General features: G+C 45.4%; 1 protein-coding gene across 2 annotated transcripts in view; it reads left to right on the plus strand.

Annotated features, from left to right (window-relative positions):
* Nucleotides 1-16,681, plus strand: part of LOC121289921 (nebulin-related anchoring protein) — a 116,551-nt gene that overhangs the window by 86,981 nt on the left and 12,889 nt on the right. For both annotated transcript variants that reach the window (XM_041209899.1, XM_041209900.1), the window contains 6 exons: nt 4,947-5,045; nt 9,975-10,079; nt 10,189-10,296; nt 12,268-12,579; nt 15,121-15,225; nt 15,847-15,945. In XM_041209899.1, coding sequence (XP_041065833.1) covers nt 4,947-5,045; nt 9,975-10,079; nt 10,189-10,296; nt 12,268-12,579; nt 15,121-15,225; nt 15,847-15,945 — 828 coding nt within the window. The remainder of the gene's footprint in view (nt 1-4,946; nt 5,046-9,974; nt 10,080-10,188; nt 10,297-12,267; nt 12,580-15,120; nt 15,226-15,846; nt 15,946-16,681) is intronic.

Here is a 16,681-nt window from a genome sequence, read left to right on the forward strand (position 1 = left end):
AATTTTCCCCAAGCGCTTCCCTTACCCCTTCCATTTCACCTGGCACATGACCCCTTCCTCCTGATCCTTCCCTTACCGTCTCCTTGCTGCCTCTGCTGCTATTGCTGCCTCTCCCTCTACCGCCACAGCCACTGCCTGCTCCTCCAGCGCTGCCTCTGTCACTGTTTCTGTTGCTGTCACCCCTGCTGCTGTTACTGCCTCCTCCTCTGCCAACAGAGCCGTTGCCCCTGGCTCCACTTCTCCCTCAGTTACTTCCTTTGCTGCTAATTCCATCATTGCTGCCTCCTCCGCCTCTACCACCTCAGCCGCTGCCTCCACCTCCACCGATGCCTCAGCTGTTGTCTCTGCTGCTATTTCCGTTGCCCCTCCCACCATTGTTATGGCCTCTTCCACCGTCGTTTCCACCACCTCCGCTGCAGTTGCCGGCTCCGCCAGTGTGGCCAACCTTGTGGGAAAAATATGGATTGTTTCACCAGAGGGGCAGGAGGGATCCTGTTGATACCGGCCGAGCAGTCTGTGGTTCAACCCCCCACCACTTCCAATTCTCCCCTGACTGCGTCTCCCATTCCCCTGCTGGGAGTTGGAGCCACCCAATCCCCAGGTTAACCCGGACCCCTTCCCTCCCCTACTCCTTACAGCTCTCCCCCCCTCAGGCTTGCTGAAAATGTACTTGGATGGGCCTGTGCGCCAGCCCCGATGCCCATCCCCCGCCCCCCCCCCCCAGTCTTGGGCCTAAAGGGCCTGGTCTGACCCCACCCACCCCAGCCTCAGGACTACACCAGACATTCCAATGCCAGGCCACAACCAGGGTGAACAACTCGCATAAAAAAAGGGGACATTTTGGCCTGGTGGGTGCTGGCAAAACCTTTGAGACCGGAAAGGGGGAGCTGGTGGAGCCTCGGGACCAGGGATGTGGGGGCCAATCGTCCCAAGTGGAGGGTGCACACCTACTCGGCGCATGGTGATCCTGCAGACCCCTGGGCACCTGCAGGTTGGCTCTGACAACAAGTGGGGAACTTGTCTGGACAAAACTTCAAAAATCCAGGAGAACACACATCCCAGGAAGGCCTGGCTTGGGATGCTGGACAGGAGCCCACCCCGCCCCAAGCTCTGGGAATGAATCTAACTCTCCCCCCACCACTACCACCACCACCACCATCCCTCACCCCTGATTGCACCAAAACCAACACTCCACCGGTTTAGGTGGCCCCACGCCGGCTGCTCAACCATGGGAGAACTGTACCATCACTTCTAGTTTTAGCCCCATCCCCTGAACCCTCGCCAGCACAAAGAGAACAGCGTTGGGTTAGGATCTGGGAGGAGCTGCAGTCTGGGGGGAGGGGGGTGCAGGGAGTTGTAACAATCGGGGGAGAGGGGAAGGAGGGCAGGGAGTTGTTACAATCTGGGGGGAGGGGGGCAGGGAGTTGTTACAATCTGGGGGGAGAGGGGAAGGGGGGCAGGGAGTTGTTACAATCTGGGGGAGAGGGGAGGGGGGCAGGGAGTTGTTACAATCAGGGGAGAGGGAGGGGGACAGGGACTTGTTACAATCTCGGGGGAGAGGGGAGAGGAGCAGGGAGTTGTTATAATTTGGGGGGGAGGGGAGGGGGGCAGAGAGTTATTACAATCTTGGGGGAGGAGGGGAGGGGAGCAAGGAGTTGTTACAATCTGGGGGGAGGGGAGGGGGCAGGGAGCTGTTACAGTCTGGGGGGAGAGGGGAGGGGAGCAGGGAGTTGTTACAATCTGGGGGGGAGGGGAGGGGAGCAGGGAGTTGTTACAATCTGGGGGGGAGGGGAGGGGAGCAGGGAGTTGTTACAATCTGGGGGGGAGGGGAGGGGAGCAGGGAGTTGTTACAATCTGGGGGAGAGGGGAGGGGGCAGGGAGTTGTTACAATCAGGGGAGAGGGAGGGGGACAGGGACTTGTTACAATCTGGGGGGAGAGGGGAGAGAAGCAGGGAGTTGTTATAATCTGGGGGGGAGGGGAGGGTGGCAGGGAGTTATTACAATCTGGGAGGGAGGGGAGGAGGGCAGGGAGTTGTTACAATCTGGGAGGGAGGGGGAGGGGGACGGGGGTTGATAAAACCTGGGGGTGTGGGGGAGGGGGCAGGGAGTTGATACAATCTGGGGGTGTGGGTGAGGGGTGCAGGGAGTTGATACAATCTGGGGGTGTGGGTGAGGGGTGCAGGGAGTTGATACAATCTGGGGGTGTGGGTGAGGGGTGCAGGGAGTTGATACAATCTGGGGGGAGGGGGAGGGGGACAGGGGGTTGATACAATCTTGGGGGGGAGGGGGTACGGAGTTGATACAATCTGGGGAGAGGGGACAGGGAGTTGTTACAACCTGGGGGGGAGGGGGGCAGGTAGTTGATACATTCTGGGGGGAGAGGTGAGGGGGACAGGGAGTTGTTACAATCTGGGGTGTGGGGGAGGGGGGCAGATAGTTGATACATTCTGGAGGGAGAGGGTAGGGGGACAGGGAGTTGTTACAATCTGGGGGTGTGGGGGAGAGGGGCAGGGAGTTGTTACAATCTGGGGGAGAGGGGAGAGGGGCAGGGAGTTGTTACAATCTGGGGGGGGAGGGGAGGGGGGCAGGGAGTTGTTACAATCAGGGGGAGAGGGGAGAGAAGCAGGGAGTTGTTATAATCTGGGGGGGAGGGGAGGGGGCAGGGAGTTATTACAATCTTGGTGGAGGAGGGGAGGGGAGCAAGGAGTTGTTACAATCTGGGGGGGAGGGGAAGGGAGGGGGCAGGGAGTTATTACAATCTGGGGGGAGGAGGGGACAGGAGCAAGGAGTTGTTACAATCTGGGGGGGAGGGGAGGAGGGCAGGGAGTTGTTACAATCTGGGATGGAGGGGGCAGGGAGTTAATACAATCTGAGGGGAGAGGGGAGGGACAGGGAATTGTTACAATCTGGGAGGGAGGGGGAGGGGGACAGGGGGTTGATAAAACCTGGGGGTGTGGGGGAGGGGGCAGGGAGTTACAATCTGGGGGTGTGGGTGAGGGGTGCAGGGAGTTGATACAATCTGGGGGTGTGGGTGAGGGGCGCAGGGAGTTGATACAATCTGGGGGGAGGGGGAGGGGGAGGGGGACAGGGGGTTGATACAATCTGGGGGGGAGGGGGAGGGGGTACGGAGTTGATACAATCTGGGGAGAGGGGACAGGGACAGGGAGTTGTTACAACCTGGGGGGAGGGGGGCAGGTAGTTGATACATTCTGGGGGGAGAGGTGAGGGGGACAGGGAGTTGTTACAATCTGAGGTGTGGGGGAGAGGGGCAGGGAGTGGATACAATCTGGGGGGAGAGGGGAGGGGGACAGGGAGTTGTTACAATCTGGGGGTGTGGGGGAGAGGGGCAGGGAGTTGTTACAATCTGGGGGTGTGGGCAAGAGGAGCAGGGAGTTGATACAATCTGGGGGGAGAGGGGTGGGGGACAGGGAGTTGTTACAATCTTGGGGGAGGAGGAGGGCAGGGAGTTGATACAATCTGGGGGGAGAGGGGTGGGGGACAGGGAGTTGTTACGATCTTGGGGGAGGAGGAGGGCAGGGAGTTGATACAATCTGGGGGGAGGGGTGCAGGGAGCTGATACAATCTTGGCGGTGGGTGGTCAGAGTGGGAAGTTGGTGGCTCTGGTGGGCCAGGCTATGCAAGCCAGAGAAAGTTGCAAACACCTGGTGGGTAGAAGTTAAATCCAACCTTAATGAATAACAATGGAATACAAAAAACCCAAGCCCATGATTGAGATCATGAAATAAACTTTTTATTGTTTTTGCAGTTGGAGTATTGCAAACATCCTGTTCGCATAAATATCGAGTTTACTCTTAAGGCTCCAGCAACTTTCCAACAACACCCCACCGCCTCAATTCCCTTTCCAGTCTCAAAAGTTTTGCCAGCACCCGCCATGCCAAAATGTCCCTTATTTCTTTAAAATCAGATTTGCTCACCCTGGTTGTAAGTCTGACATTGGAAGGTCTCACGTAGTCCTGAGACTGGGGATGTGGGAGGAGGGTGGACTTAGGGGGAAGGGTAGTGCTGGGGTTGGTGGGGGGGCGCGGTTGGATGTTGGGGGGAGGGGGATGTCAGGTCAGGTTATCCAATTAAGACCAGGTGTATATTTCAACACATGTGAATCTCCATTGAAATTGTCACTTGTGTAATTCTTGCAATTTTCTGCACTAATAAAAACCATTTAAAAACAGAAACAATGAGCATGCCCCTCAAATGGATTTTCATTAAGAGAACATGTCTAATCATGAGAAGAGACAGTATAAAACAAAGGTTAGGGGGCGCAGACCAGGGAAGGTGGAGACAGGGGATGAAAGTTGGCTGATAATTGATATGATGTCCAATGGGTCCTCTGTGTGTCTGCTAAGAGACTGTCTGAAATTGTATTTGGAAAATTTGCACAAATTTTTTTAATGCACTGTTCCTCTAGATTCTCTCACTCTCAGTATAATAAGCACCACAGTGATTTGTCACTGACCCTATGTTAAGTGATCTACTTATACTGCATCAGCTGGGACTTGGAGAAAACTGACATCTGAAATTTTAGTCAATTTTGTTGGGGCCAATAGAACTATAGAATTTTTCCTCACCAAAAAAGCTCCTTGATTGTTTCTGATGTCAGTTGAATGCCTTCTGAGAACTTAAATGACACCAGGGGATTGCAAATGATGGTGTTTACAAGTCCCAGCAGGAACTCGGGCATAGCCCAGACCCTGCAAAGGCCCTGGCCAAGTTTTGGGCCTCAATATTTAGCACAATAATTGATGCAAAACTATTATTGTGAATAATTATAATAAATAATGGTACTTTCTGAATTGATAGTCTTGCAATAACTGATAACAGCTGTACTGCAGCACTGAGGTGATACAGTGGGGGAGGGGGGGTGGAGAATGGAAATAGGGAGTGGTTGAAATGAAATAAATGATCATTTTCTATTGTACCTTTCACAGAAAAAATATCGTCAACATCCATATTCGCTAAGGTTTACGCAGGTGGCAGATTCGCCTGATTTGATTCGTGCAAAATTGAGTAACATCATTGCCAACGAGGTATGTTAATAGCTACAGTTTGATAGAATCTCACAGTGCAAAACTTTGACCCAGTGAATCTCACAGGGACTCCCGTGACATTTGCTATCAAAACATGACTGCCTTCCAAAGCAGAAATGTATGGCAACAGCTGGTCAAACTCAATTGCTCTGGTTTAAAAATAACACCTATCTTTAGGCATGACATTACTTATGGATGAGACAGGCTTTCTTTTTATAAGAACAGGGTTGTTATGCCAAGTAATATTCCATGAGTCACTGACTCAGTGGTGCATCAATGTTAGGATTGGCTCTGTGACCTGAGTAAAGGGTCCTGAGATCTGGTAGTTCTAGAATAGGATTCATTGTCCAGCAGTATTTTAAGTAAGGTATCCAGGTCTTAGTAAACTGATGCGGGGGCCATTTTCTGTGCCTGCCGAAGTCGGGCGTGTTTGATGGCGTGAATGGACAATGTGGCACAATCGGTTTCATGATGGTGTGAAACCAGTTTGCAATTGTCCACTCAGCCTGCTAATGGTGGGCTGCATTTCCTGCCATCAAACGCCGGGAACCTCATTGTAATACATCAGCATATCATTATAAGGCCAGCCCGCCAGTCTCATCCCCCCCAACGCTGGATCGTCCACTACCCACCACAACGTGTTTCACAACAGCACATAATTGACGTGCACCTGGCGGGCTGCACTTCACTTGGGACTTTAAAGTTTGTTTGCCTACTGTAGTAATTATGGTTTTGTTAAATGTTGGACAGTAACTTTAAGAACAGTAAGATCACATGATCTGTATAAACCAATATGTTAGCGCGGGCTACCTTCACAGTCAATGTACAGATAAGGATGGAGTTGAAAGCCCACGTGTAGCTGCTGCTGGCTGTATTGTAAATAAACCCAGGGCAGAATATTGCCGACGGCATGCGGGGGCGGGTCCAACACGCTGACATCATCGCATGTCATTCCGAAGGTGGCTGTGTGCCTGCCTAACTGTCAGCGGCCTATTGAGGCCATTAAGAAAGCAATTTACCCTATTGACAATGCTGCCCGTCCAACCTTAAGGATGGCGGGCAGGCGAAGAGCCCAAGCGGCCTTCGTGTTTTCCAGGAAACCTCGTTCACGGAAGGGATGAGATTTCCTGAAGGTTATATAAAATTATTAAATAAATGTTGCCAACCTCACAAACATGTCCCAGCTCATGTGACAGCATCACATGAGGGGACAGTTTTAAATAATTTTAAACTTTTTTAAACTTTATTTTTAAAAAACTTTTATTATCCACTCAATCTCCCTGAGGCAGATCAGTGCCTCAGGGAGATTGCTGGGCTCTTTTGCGCGCATGTGAGGCGCTGACTCTCCCTCCTCCCCTCTCTCTCTCTCCCCCCCCACCCCCCGCCACCCTGCCTGCACAGGTAGTGCTGAGCTCTGAGCCTGCCATAGGTAAGATTCTATCCCTAACGTTTCCACTTAGAAAGTTGTCTGCAGATCAACCCTGTTTCAAGTAGGCCACAAGGCCACACTACCTACACGTACCTTGCTTCGGTCAGCATTCACAGTCATCGGTGCCAGGCTTCACAATCAGCACCACATCTCTTTTAGGGGGGGGCCACGGGTAGGAGTCTACCTACCAAATCAGCCATATGTGGGTGGCTTTTCATTGGCAGGGCAAGGCCTTGCTTGCGGAAGGGGGAGAAGGGGCCTCAGGCAAGGGAAGAGGCTGCAGGTTGATGGCTGTACTGGGGAAGGAGGGTATCCCAGGGTGTGTGTGGAGGCACATGTTGATCTGTGCAAGTGGCCTCAAGATGGTGAGGGCTGAGGAGGCAGTCTCCAGAGGGGATGAGGCCAGATGGAGATGTGAGGGTGTGTGTGAGAAAGTGAGTGGCGATGGCCCTTGAGCTGGCAGTGAATGAGATGCTAGTGAATGTGTGATGGATTTGAGTGACAGTTTAGCGTGATGGTTGCCATACCCTGGTTGCGCGGATGAGATCATTCATCCTCTTTCTGCACTGGATGGCCAACCTCTTCTGTGCAGCGTTGGCACTGACCACCACTGCCATCGCCTACCTAGCCTGAGTCGTAATGTAGCTGCCCCTCCTCCAGCCAAAGCAGGGGTTGAGGGCATCACAATGGGATCCAAGGCATCCAAAAGGCGTTCGAGGGCTGCAGTCCTCTTGCCTTTCGGGGCCATGTCTTCTTTGGTGCAGTCCTGGGCTGGAAGCACTGAGTGCGGCTGTACATTAAATGTGGTGCCTGGCATGATGATGCAGCGAGGTGATGGTGTGGCAGTTGACTGAGAGCCCGTCTGCCATGGAAAATGTGTGTTTCATGGGAAAGCATAATTAATGCAGCGGGTTTGGGATGATACGGTGTTAAAAACCCATCATCATGACCGGCGGGTAAAACATCGTTTTACCTGCCTGCCACAGCACTTAGCACAAATCTGGGACGATTCTGCCCAGGGTGTCAGGGTTCTGAGAACACCACAGCTGGAGTTCTCTGAACATCCTGGTGGGTCCTGGGATCCATGTGGAGTGAGAGTGTTTCTTGGGTTAGGGTGCATTGAGAGTATGGTCTAGGCACCTGTGAGCACTGAGAGGGTGGACTGGGATCATAGAGTGGAGAATAGCATTGCAGTTGGTGCTGGCATTCAGCATCATTGAGGAGGAACATTTGGAGAAATTGGTATTAAGGATTACTGGCCTCTGACGTTTTTGGAAGGAGAGGAAAATCTTAAGAACCTTGTAGATGGAGGCCCAGAATAGAACAGAAAATCTGCCACAGGAGATTAAGTTTGTGGACGGGAAGTGTACAGCATATGTAAGACTCTTAATAATAAAAACAACTTGATCGACTGTAGTTTGTTCATAGCAAGTCCTTTGTTCACTTATATTTGTTTATTATGTTGATGTCTGTGTGTACTTTTTGTAGATACATGCTTCCCTTCTGAAATCGTGTTGTTTTTGTGAGAAATAGAGCGGAATCTGTCTGTTACTTGATCTTTTGTTCAGTTTAGTTAGGTTCTAACCTTGTGGCCTAATTCCTGTCTCAAAGGTGTTTCTTTCCATATCTTCCTGATGTTTTTCTCTCTGCCTCCTGATGCACTAATCTCTGATACTTTTCGTCTGTGTCCCTGAAATCATTCTGCACCCTGCTTTTACTCTGCCTATCAGTTTTACCTTTGGCTGTAATCACTTTCTGTCTTTGTCCCCAAGTGTTTCTTTTACTCTGTGCTGTAATCTTTTTTTTCTTGTTTGAGCTTCTCTGAGAGCATCAATTTCCCCTCTTTTTGTGTCCACACAATCTCTGTCCATTTTCCCCAAATATTCTCCATCCATCTAAAACCCCTACGTCTCTTGAATTTATTTATCTTCTGTCTTTCTCTTTTCTCCAATCTCTCTCTCAATGGACCAAATCTCTCTGTAATCTTTCTGTCCTATCCCCATCTCTCTTCTGTCAATTTCTCTCTCCCTCTTCTATCTGCCTCTGTTTTTGTTTTCCTAACCTTTCTCTGCCTGTGTGCTGGCACTCTCTCTATTGCTGATTTCTCTCTATCCTCACAATCTCTCTATTCCCTTAATCTCTCTCCCTGGGCCTGGATTTTTGCCATGACAGAGGGTTCTCTGTTGTGGTGAAAATGGCAGAAATGTCCAAAAATCATAAATCCACCCCCCCCTCCCCGCACGCGGCGCTTCCCATTTTCGTGACGGTGGAAATGAGGGAGGTTCTCAGTTCATGCATGAGCAGTTTACAAAGACAGCTGGCCATTTAAATCATCAGCTGCCTCCACTAAAGTCAGGTTTTGTAAGTCGAAGAGTGTGAAACATGAAGTGTACAGATTAGACCTGGTAAGAGCAGGTTTGAACTTTGTGGATTTGTTTGGAAAACCAGGGCATCCCTTTGGAGAGGTACCCCATTGGATATAGTCTCGTGACCTTTGGTGGAGGCAAGGTGCCCTTTGGAATTGTTTAAAGTAGGCATGAATGTGCATTAAAATACATAAACTTATTAAATGTCAAGTTCATTGGAACTGTCAACAGACCTGTCAAAATGAACTGTCAACAGTGTCAAGTATGCCTGTCAAAAGTTTCGAAAGGAACTGTGAAAAGGCTCTGACAAGCAGTCAAGACATTTAATAGTCCTGCCCTTTAAACCTTTAAAGAAAATGTTAAAAAATGTTAAAAAAATCATTGATTGCTATTTCACTCTGTCTATTGGCACAAACCTGAGGGATTCCATTACCAGATTACAGCATCATGACAGATTTCACAACCATCCATTATCACAGTAGGGTGCCTGCCATTTCACAACTTGATTGATAGCTACAAGTGCTCTTGGAATGAAGTGGAACTATGAACTCTGATGCTTGTTGTTATAAGGGAATGAAATGTTGTAGGCTTTATGTAGTTGAAGGAATATAAATATAGTAAATGGGTTTTTATGAATTTTTTTTCAATATAGTCAAGTCTGCAATAGACACATAGGACTTTATTTTATGGTACTTTATTTTACCTGAGGTCCTGAGGTCTGCCCATGGTGGATACTAGTTTACCTCACAGAGCCATAAAGAAATGCATGAGATTTGGAGATGCACATACCAATCTTAATACATAATAAAGATTAATTTGTTAATAAAATAGATTAATTTTTTCATCAGTTTTCTGGATTTCCATCCTCCAAAGCATCTGACCAATAATTTATGGGCAAAGTTTAATGGTAGCTTTCTAAAATCCTGGCCTTGATTAGATACAGTTACATGAACTCTCCAATGGCTGTCTTTCTTTCTATTGTCGTTACCTGTTGAATCCTCATGAAAATCGTTGCATTTCCTCTAAGATGCCATTTGCTAAGTGCTTGGTATTGAACTCTAAATGTTCGTGAATATTACTGGGTAAAGGATGAACATGATGCACAGGTAAATTTTTTGACTATTTGTCTTTCAGCGCCTTTACAAAGCTGCAGGAGAAGATGCCCGACATCATTACACTCCAATTGTTGGTTCACCTGAATACATTCTGGCAAGAATTAATTCTGCAAACCTCAGTGAGGTAGTTCTCCTCTTTAGCACTGTATTGGAATGATTCTCTTTAAATTCCAATTTTTAAAAAATATAAATATATGGCCAATGTCGAATTCTTATTGTGTACTACTCTGCAGGTGAGGTACAAACAGTCGTGGCTGAACCAACAAGCTCTTGGATACAAACTGACACTTGAAGCCATTCCCTTCCAGAGTGCAAAAGCTTCCCGGCAAATAGCAAGTGATGTAAGAGGAAGTCTTGTTAGATTCTCATATGTAAAGTAGTTTTGTAATCTACTCATAGCCTTTAATACTTTGCCCATTTTCCCTTGGTTCTTGTAAATTGGGTTCCACAGCAGACTGACCTCTCTAATTTGCAAATCTGAATAGCCTCTTGCCTATATTGGCCAGGAGCAATGGGTACTCGTTTAAAGGCCTGACTAAGAGTTGATCCAGAGGGCAAATGTTTGCACAACATTTACAACTGCAGGGTGCCCATCTTTCAGGTGGGAGAATGGGTTACCAGCAGTTGGAGCTCTTCCCCACCTTCTTTGATTAGAAATCCATTTTGGATTTTGCGGCGGCCTCAATGTGATACTTGGGATTTTTGTAAACAAGCCAAGCAACTTTGTATCTCCATAACCAATCAGTTTGAAGAACTCTTAGTGAAGCGCACAGAGTCTGAACCAGGAAGTGTAAATTAGAATATTTAATTCAATGTCAAATCATGTACAGGAAGTGAAATAAAGAGAGGAAAGAAAGATGGGACTGAGAGAGGATTACAGGAGTCAGAAAAAGTTCATTTAATCTTTTATTTAATTTTAAATTTTATTTATTTTCCAAAATCTTCAGCAAAAATTAAAATTTGAAGGAATGAATACTTGTAAATGTTAGTATTTTGTGCCAGAAAGGTTGTTGGCAGTGATAAATAATTAGCACACTGTTAAAAATTCAGTTGCAGTTGAATGGACAAGCCCTAGTATTTCCTGAAGGGTTTAGTGGGTATTTGTCACAAAAGCACAGTAACTTTGTGCTTTCCTTATGTTTCAATGTCCAGTCTTGTGATGAGATGCAGTTATAGTGCAACTTCATGATTTCTGCATTTAACTGCATAAGTGCAGTTACCAGAAGTGGTTATAAAATTTACTCTTTCATAAGGGTCAGCACTGATGGCCTCATCAATATTCCTGCTGCAAAATCTGGGCCAAACCTTCCACATTTTTAAAGGAAATCTGCACATTTTGCTGAACAAAGTATTGGCCACAATTGTCAAAATGACCGCCTGCATCAATTAAACTAACTAGAGATTGAATGCCATCTGACTGCACAAATAAATTCAGAATTGCTTTTTCTTTCTTTTATAACAGGCCCACTGCCGCACTCAATGTAGTCATCGGTAGCAATCAGGTCATATTTATTATAATGATGGATCTTCAAGAATTAAGTGCCTCCATACTCATTTCATTGCATTTAGTGCTTTGAAATTTTATCTTTGAAAATGCATAGTATAACGCTATGTTTTTGCTGGAGAGAAGATTTTGAGCACACTGAATGTTGTTGAAAAAATGTTACACTATTTCCAGCATTTTCTTCTTTGTCCAGGAACTCAGGTTATAAGGTGGTGAATTCATGTATATAGTCTGCTAATGATAATTCAGTCACATTTTATGTGAAAAGATTGAACTATCTAATAATGTGAATTAAGCAATATAACTAATATTGCTGACTAACTAACTAATTAAAGTGGGAATTTAATGCTTAAAACATTTGAATTTTCAGGTAATTTGAATTATTAACTTTGAATTAAGAGTCAACTGTTGGATGGAATTAAGTTAAGTAGATTCTTATTCTTCAGCTGTGTTCCTTGAGTTGAGGATGCAGCCCTCTTCTTACCTTTTTTTAATGAGGGATTTCTGCCATATACTGACATGCTAGTAAGGCGCATTGTCAGGAATGGCTGACCAGGAATCTTGCTAGTTTTACTGCCTGCTATGTGCATATTGGAAGAGGAGACTAATCACCAACCTGCTTGGTGGTGTCCTTTGGGACTTGAACCCAGAGCTTCTGGCTCTGAGGCAGGGACACTACCCACTGAGCCACAAGACCTCTAAAGTCAATTCACCATCCTGATAATAAAGGCAGTAGCTTATTGTTGCAGTAAACTAATGCCTAAAATTAAAATGTTGATTTCCACTTACTATTCTATTTTTCTTTCAGTATCAATACAAGAGTGCCTTTGTGAGAGAGAAGGGAAAACATATTGGTGCTAGAAGCATTTTGGATGATCCCAAGATGCTGCACTGCATGCAAGTTGGAAAGCTACAGAGTGAAAAGCTGTACAAGAAAGAATCACAAGAAAGCAGAACACAGTTCCACTTATCATTGGACATGGTGAACCTGGTGCATGCTAGGAATGCTCAGGTTTTGGCCAGTGGCTTGGGTTACAAGAAGTTGATTCATGGATATACAGTTCTACCATGTGACATGAAGATGCAATTGGCAAAGAAAGCCTATAACCAGCAGAGCGAGGTAAATTGGGTGGGGGTAAATCTAGCTGCAAGTTTGCTATCAATTCGTTTTGAGCTAATGTTATTGATCAATGTCAGCCCTTACATGACCTTAAAAGGTGGAATCTGGGTTGCTGCGAATCGGGGAGGGAGTGTGGCTTTCTGGAGAAGCAGTTTATTTTGACAATTTTAGTCTTTGATTTATTCTTCATTTTCCTGTGGCTAGAGGTAGGGAATTCTGTGGGGAGCACATCCGCCAGTCTCTGGATTTTCCACTGCAAGTGACGGCAAACACTGAATTACAGGCGAGCATGTTGAAATGAAATGCTGGTGATGGGAGTCAATTGCACGAAGCGAAGCAAGAAGTAAAAAAAAAAAAAAACTTTTTAGTATTTAACCAGCACCCTTACAACATTCCACTTAGCCAGGTGTTCTGTAGCAATTACGTGGGGTCAGAAATAGAGTCAAGATCTTGCCATAGAAGTTAAAATGTGCCTGAACATCTGGTGGAGCAAGAGCACTAAGACAGCAAGCTTTAAAGGATGCTTCATCATCAAGTCAATAGGATTTCTGTCTGATTGGAAATTCCAGAACCAGTGATGCTTTTCAGGGTGCTATTTAATGTTAGGAGGTGAGATTTTAATCTCACCTTGTTTAGAATGGGACAACTGAGAAGTAGCTTGTATCAAGAAAAATGTTCTTTTACCTTCCAAATATTCTACATATGGGATGATGAGGAACCAGAATATTGATTGTTTTAACTTTCTTTGGGAAATAAAAAACCCAGAAAATTGAAAAATAAGCAAAATTATCAAGCCCGCCTGATGTTTGTTTTCCTCGTCCATCACAAAGCACACTTTAATGCTGTGAACAGGGACTATTGCCATTCAGTATTATGCCATAACACAATAACTCAAACAGTTGGAGCTAATAGACTTAAAAGTAATGTTTTCCATCAAACTTTGGAAAATTTTTTCCAATTAATGTAAAGTTATGTTTGGTTCATTAATTTCCCTGACTTTGAATAATGAAATGTAAGAATATAAGAAAAACTGGAAAATGCTACAGTCATCAAACTGGCTCGTGGCAATATATAGGAAATGTCATATTCCATAAGACTTGTCATATCTCTCCATCAAATTTTTCTCCAAGTACTTATTCCACTCACTCCTTAATTTGCTGATGTTATTCAACTCTCCTGAATTTAGAAATGGGAGAATAAGTAAATACTCTAGAGTTTTCCCTGATTAGAACTTTTCCTTAAGATATTAAATGGGTTAGATGGAGCTTTTTTTTATTTATTCATTCATGGGATGTGGGCATCGCTGGCTGAGCTAGCATTTATTGCCCACGCCTAGTTTCCCTTCAGAACATGGTGGTGAGCTGCCTTCTTGAACTTCTGCAGTCCCTGTGGTGTAGGTCCACCCATGGTGCTGATTGTTAGGGAGTTCCAGGATTTTGACCCAGTGATAGTGAAGGAATGGTGATATAGTTACAAGTCAGGATGGTGTGTGGCTTGGAGGGGAACTTGCAGGTGGTGGTGTCTGCATGTATCTGCTGCCCTTCTCCTTCTAGGTGGTAGAGGTTGTGGGTTTGGAAGGTGCTGTTGAAGGAGCCTTGGTGAATTGTTGCAATGCATCTTGTAGATGGTTACACACTGCTACCGATGTAGGAGGGAGTGAATGTTTAAGCTGGTGGATGGGGTGCCAATCAAGCTGGCTGTTTTGCCCTGGATGGTGTCAAGCTCCTTGAGTGTTGTTGGAGCTGCAAACATCTGGGCAAGGGGAGAGTATTCCACTCATGATTTGTCTCTTATAGATGGTGGATAGGCTTGGGGAGTGAGGAGTTGGGTTACTCGTCGCAGAATTCCCAGCCTCTGACCTGCTCTTATAGCCTAGGCCCAACTGTTGGTCCTGTTCAGTTTTTGGTCAATGGTAACTCTCAGAATCTTGATGGTGTGGGGTTCAGTGATGGCAACGCCATTGAATGTCAATGGGAGATGGTTAGATTTTCTCTTGTTGGAGATGGTCATTGCCTAGCACTTCATGGCATGAATGTTACTTGCTATTTATCAGCTCAAGCCTGAATATTGTCCAGTTGCTGCTGCATATGGATGGGGGTTGCTTCAGTATCTGAAGAGTTGCCAAGGTTGCTGAACATAGTGCAATCATCAGCGAAGATCCCCATCCCTGACCTTATGAAGGAGGGAAGGTCATTGATGAAGCAGCTGAAGATAGTTGGGCCTAGGACACCACCCTGAGGAACTCCTGCAGTGATGTCCCAAGATTAATTATACATGGGATTCGGAATGAATTGACTTTGTGTGCTCAGTGTTTTGCTTTAATTCCACACTTTTTCGTATTCTTATGAGTATTCTTTTCATCATACTTTTGAATCATGATTCCCATACTGATTCTCAATCTGCATAAACCTTATTTAAATATGTACAATAATCATTCTGTTCTTTTTGGTTCTTGATTAATTTCTCCTGACTTGTTTCTTGTGCTGTTTGTTTCAGATTTGACCACAGCTTAAGACATACTTTGATCTTGTTTTCATACAGATACAATACAAGTCCGATCTAAACTTCCTGAGAGGTGTTGCATGGATGACTCAGGGCTCCCCACAGATTGAGACAATGAAGAAAGCTGGTGAACTTATCAGTGAGGTAATGTTTTTAATCTGTCCGGCCATTGGCGATTATTTAGAATTACTTTATCCAAGATAGTAGCCCTGACATTCTGCCTGCTTTCGGACTGATTTCAGTAAGGCCTAGGGCAGGCAGGAGCGGGGAACTTGTTAAGGAACTGTTTTGCAGGCAGCCCTCCCCATTGATTATCATCACTTCTAGGATCTCCCCTACAAATTAAGTTGACGCCAGAAATTGTCGGGGTGAGCAGAGATTCATTTTCCAAGGTTGTGCCAGATTTCTGCCCAAGCAGAAAATCCCAGCTGACTTTGTACTAAACAGACAATGAATCATGATTGAATAAATGCTGTCCAATATATACTTTGTATGCTGTAACAAGATATCGCCTAACTTGAAATTACAATGAAACCTTGGCAGTTTGGTGTATTGCTAATAGACACCACTTATTTAAGTCTTCTAGGCAGTAATTTTGTGAATGGATTGATAGCAAATATTTGTGAAGACACAATATTATAAACACTCTTGATTAGAAATTACATTTTTATAACGGAGATGGGGAAGAGGGTCTCTCTTTTTCTGTATAATTTTTTTATTTTCTACAGAGCATTTAATTACATTTTCAATGTCTTTGTTCTGCAGAAAAAATACAGACAGCACCCCGATACCTTGAAGTTTACAAGTGTGATCGACTCTCAAGATATCATGCATGCTAAGAAAAGCTACCTTCAATGCAGTGATGTATGTTAACGGTGAACTTTGAAGTATCCTTTCATGTGGCAATAATGTATTGGTGCTATATCCAAATTTCCCCTCCAATCAAAATAATATTTCTGCATCAAAATTAGTAAATGTTGTTTGATAGAAGTGCACCAATTAATTCAGAAAACATGCCATCCATCTCGTTTTCTTTTGATTGAAGTATTGAAAACAGGTAGAACTCTACGGTAAATTTGCCATGTTCATTGACTTAACCTACAAGAGTGAGGAAGCAGGATTGAGACAGAGCAAGCATGCATTGTCAGACTCAGTGCTGCCAGTGGCTTTAGTAACAAGTATCCATTCAATGTTTCCATCCTCAAAGAGTGACATGAAAAACTACAAGCCAATAAACAAAAACAATCATTTTCTCTCCCATGGCAAAAGTCCTGATTGAGCTATACAGCACAGTGTGGTGGTAATGAGTCTGAAGCAATCATCAGGCAATAGGTCTGAAGTTAATCTGAGATTGGACGTACATTGCGTTGTACTCCGCTTCTTGGTACTGATGGAATTTGATCCTGTTGGTATGCATCTAGCCTATGACTTCCCAAAGAGTTATTCTGTTGATTCAAGCGACCTAGATGTTGTGCATGTCAATTTATGATTAAATTGAACATGTTTGTTAGTGTTGATTGTGTTGGCTTCTTGTAATAGTTAAATAGTTGCTGGAAAGAATCATCTATCACTGTAGCTAGTCACTATTTAATGATTACAA

The sequence above is a fragment of the Carcharodon carcharias genome, chromosome 17 (genome assembly GCF_017639515.1).
Source record: "Carcharodon carcharias isolate sCarCar2 chromosome 17, sCarCar2.pri, whole genome shotgun sequence".
Lineage (NCBI taxonomy): Eukaryota > Metazoa > Chordata > Chondrichthyes > Lamniformes > Lamnidae > Carcharodon > Carcharodon carcharias.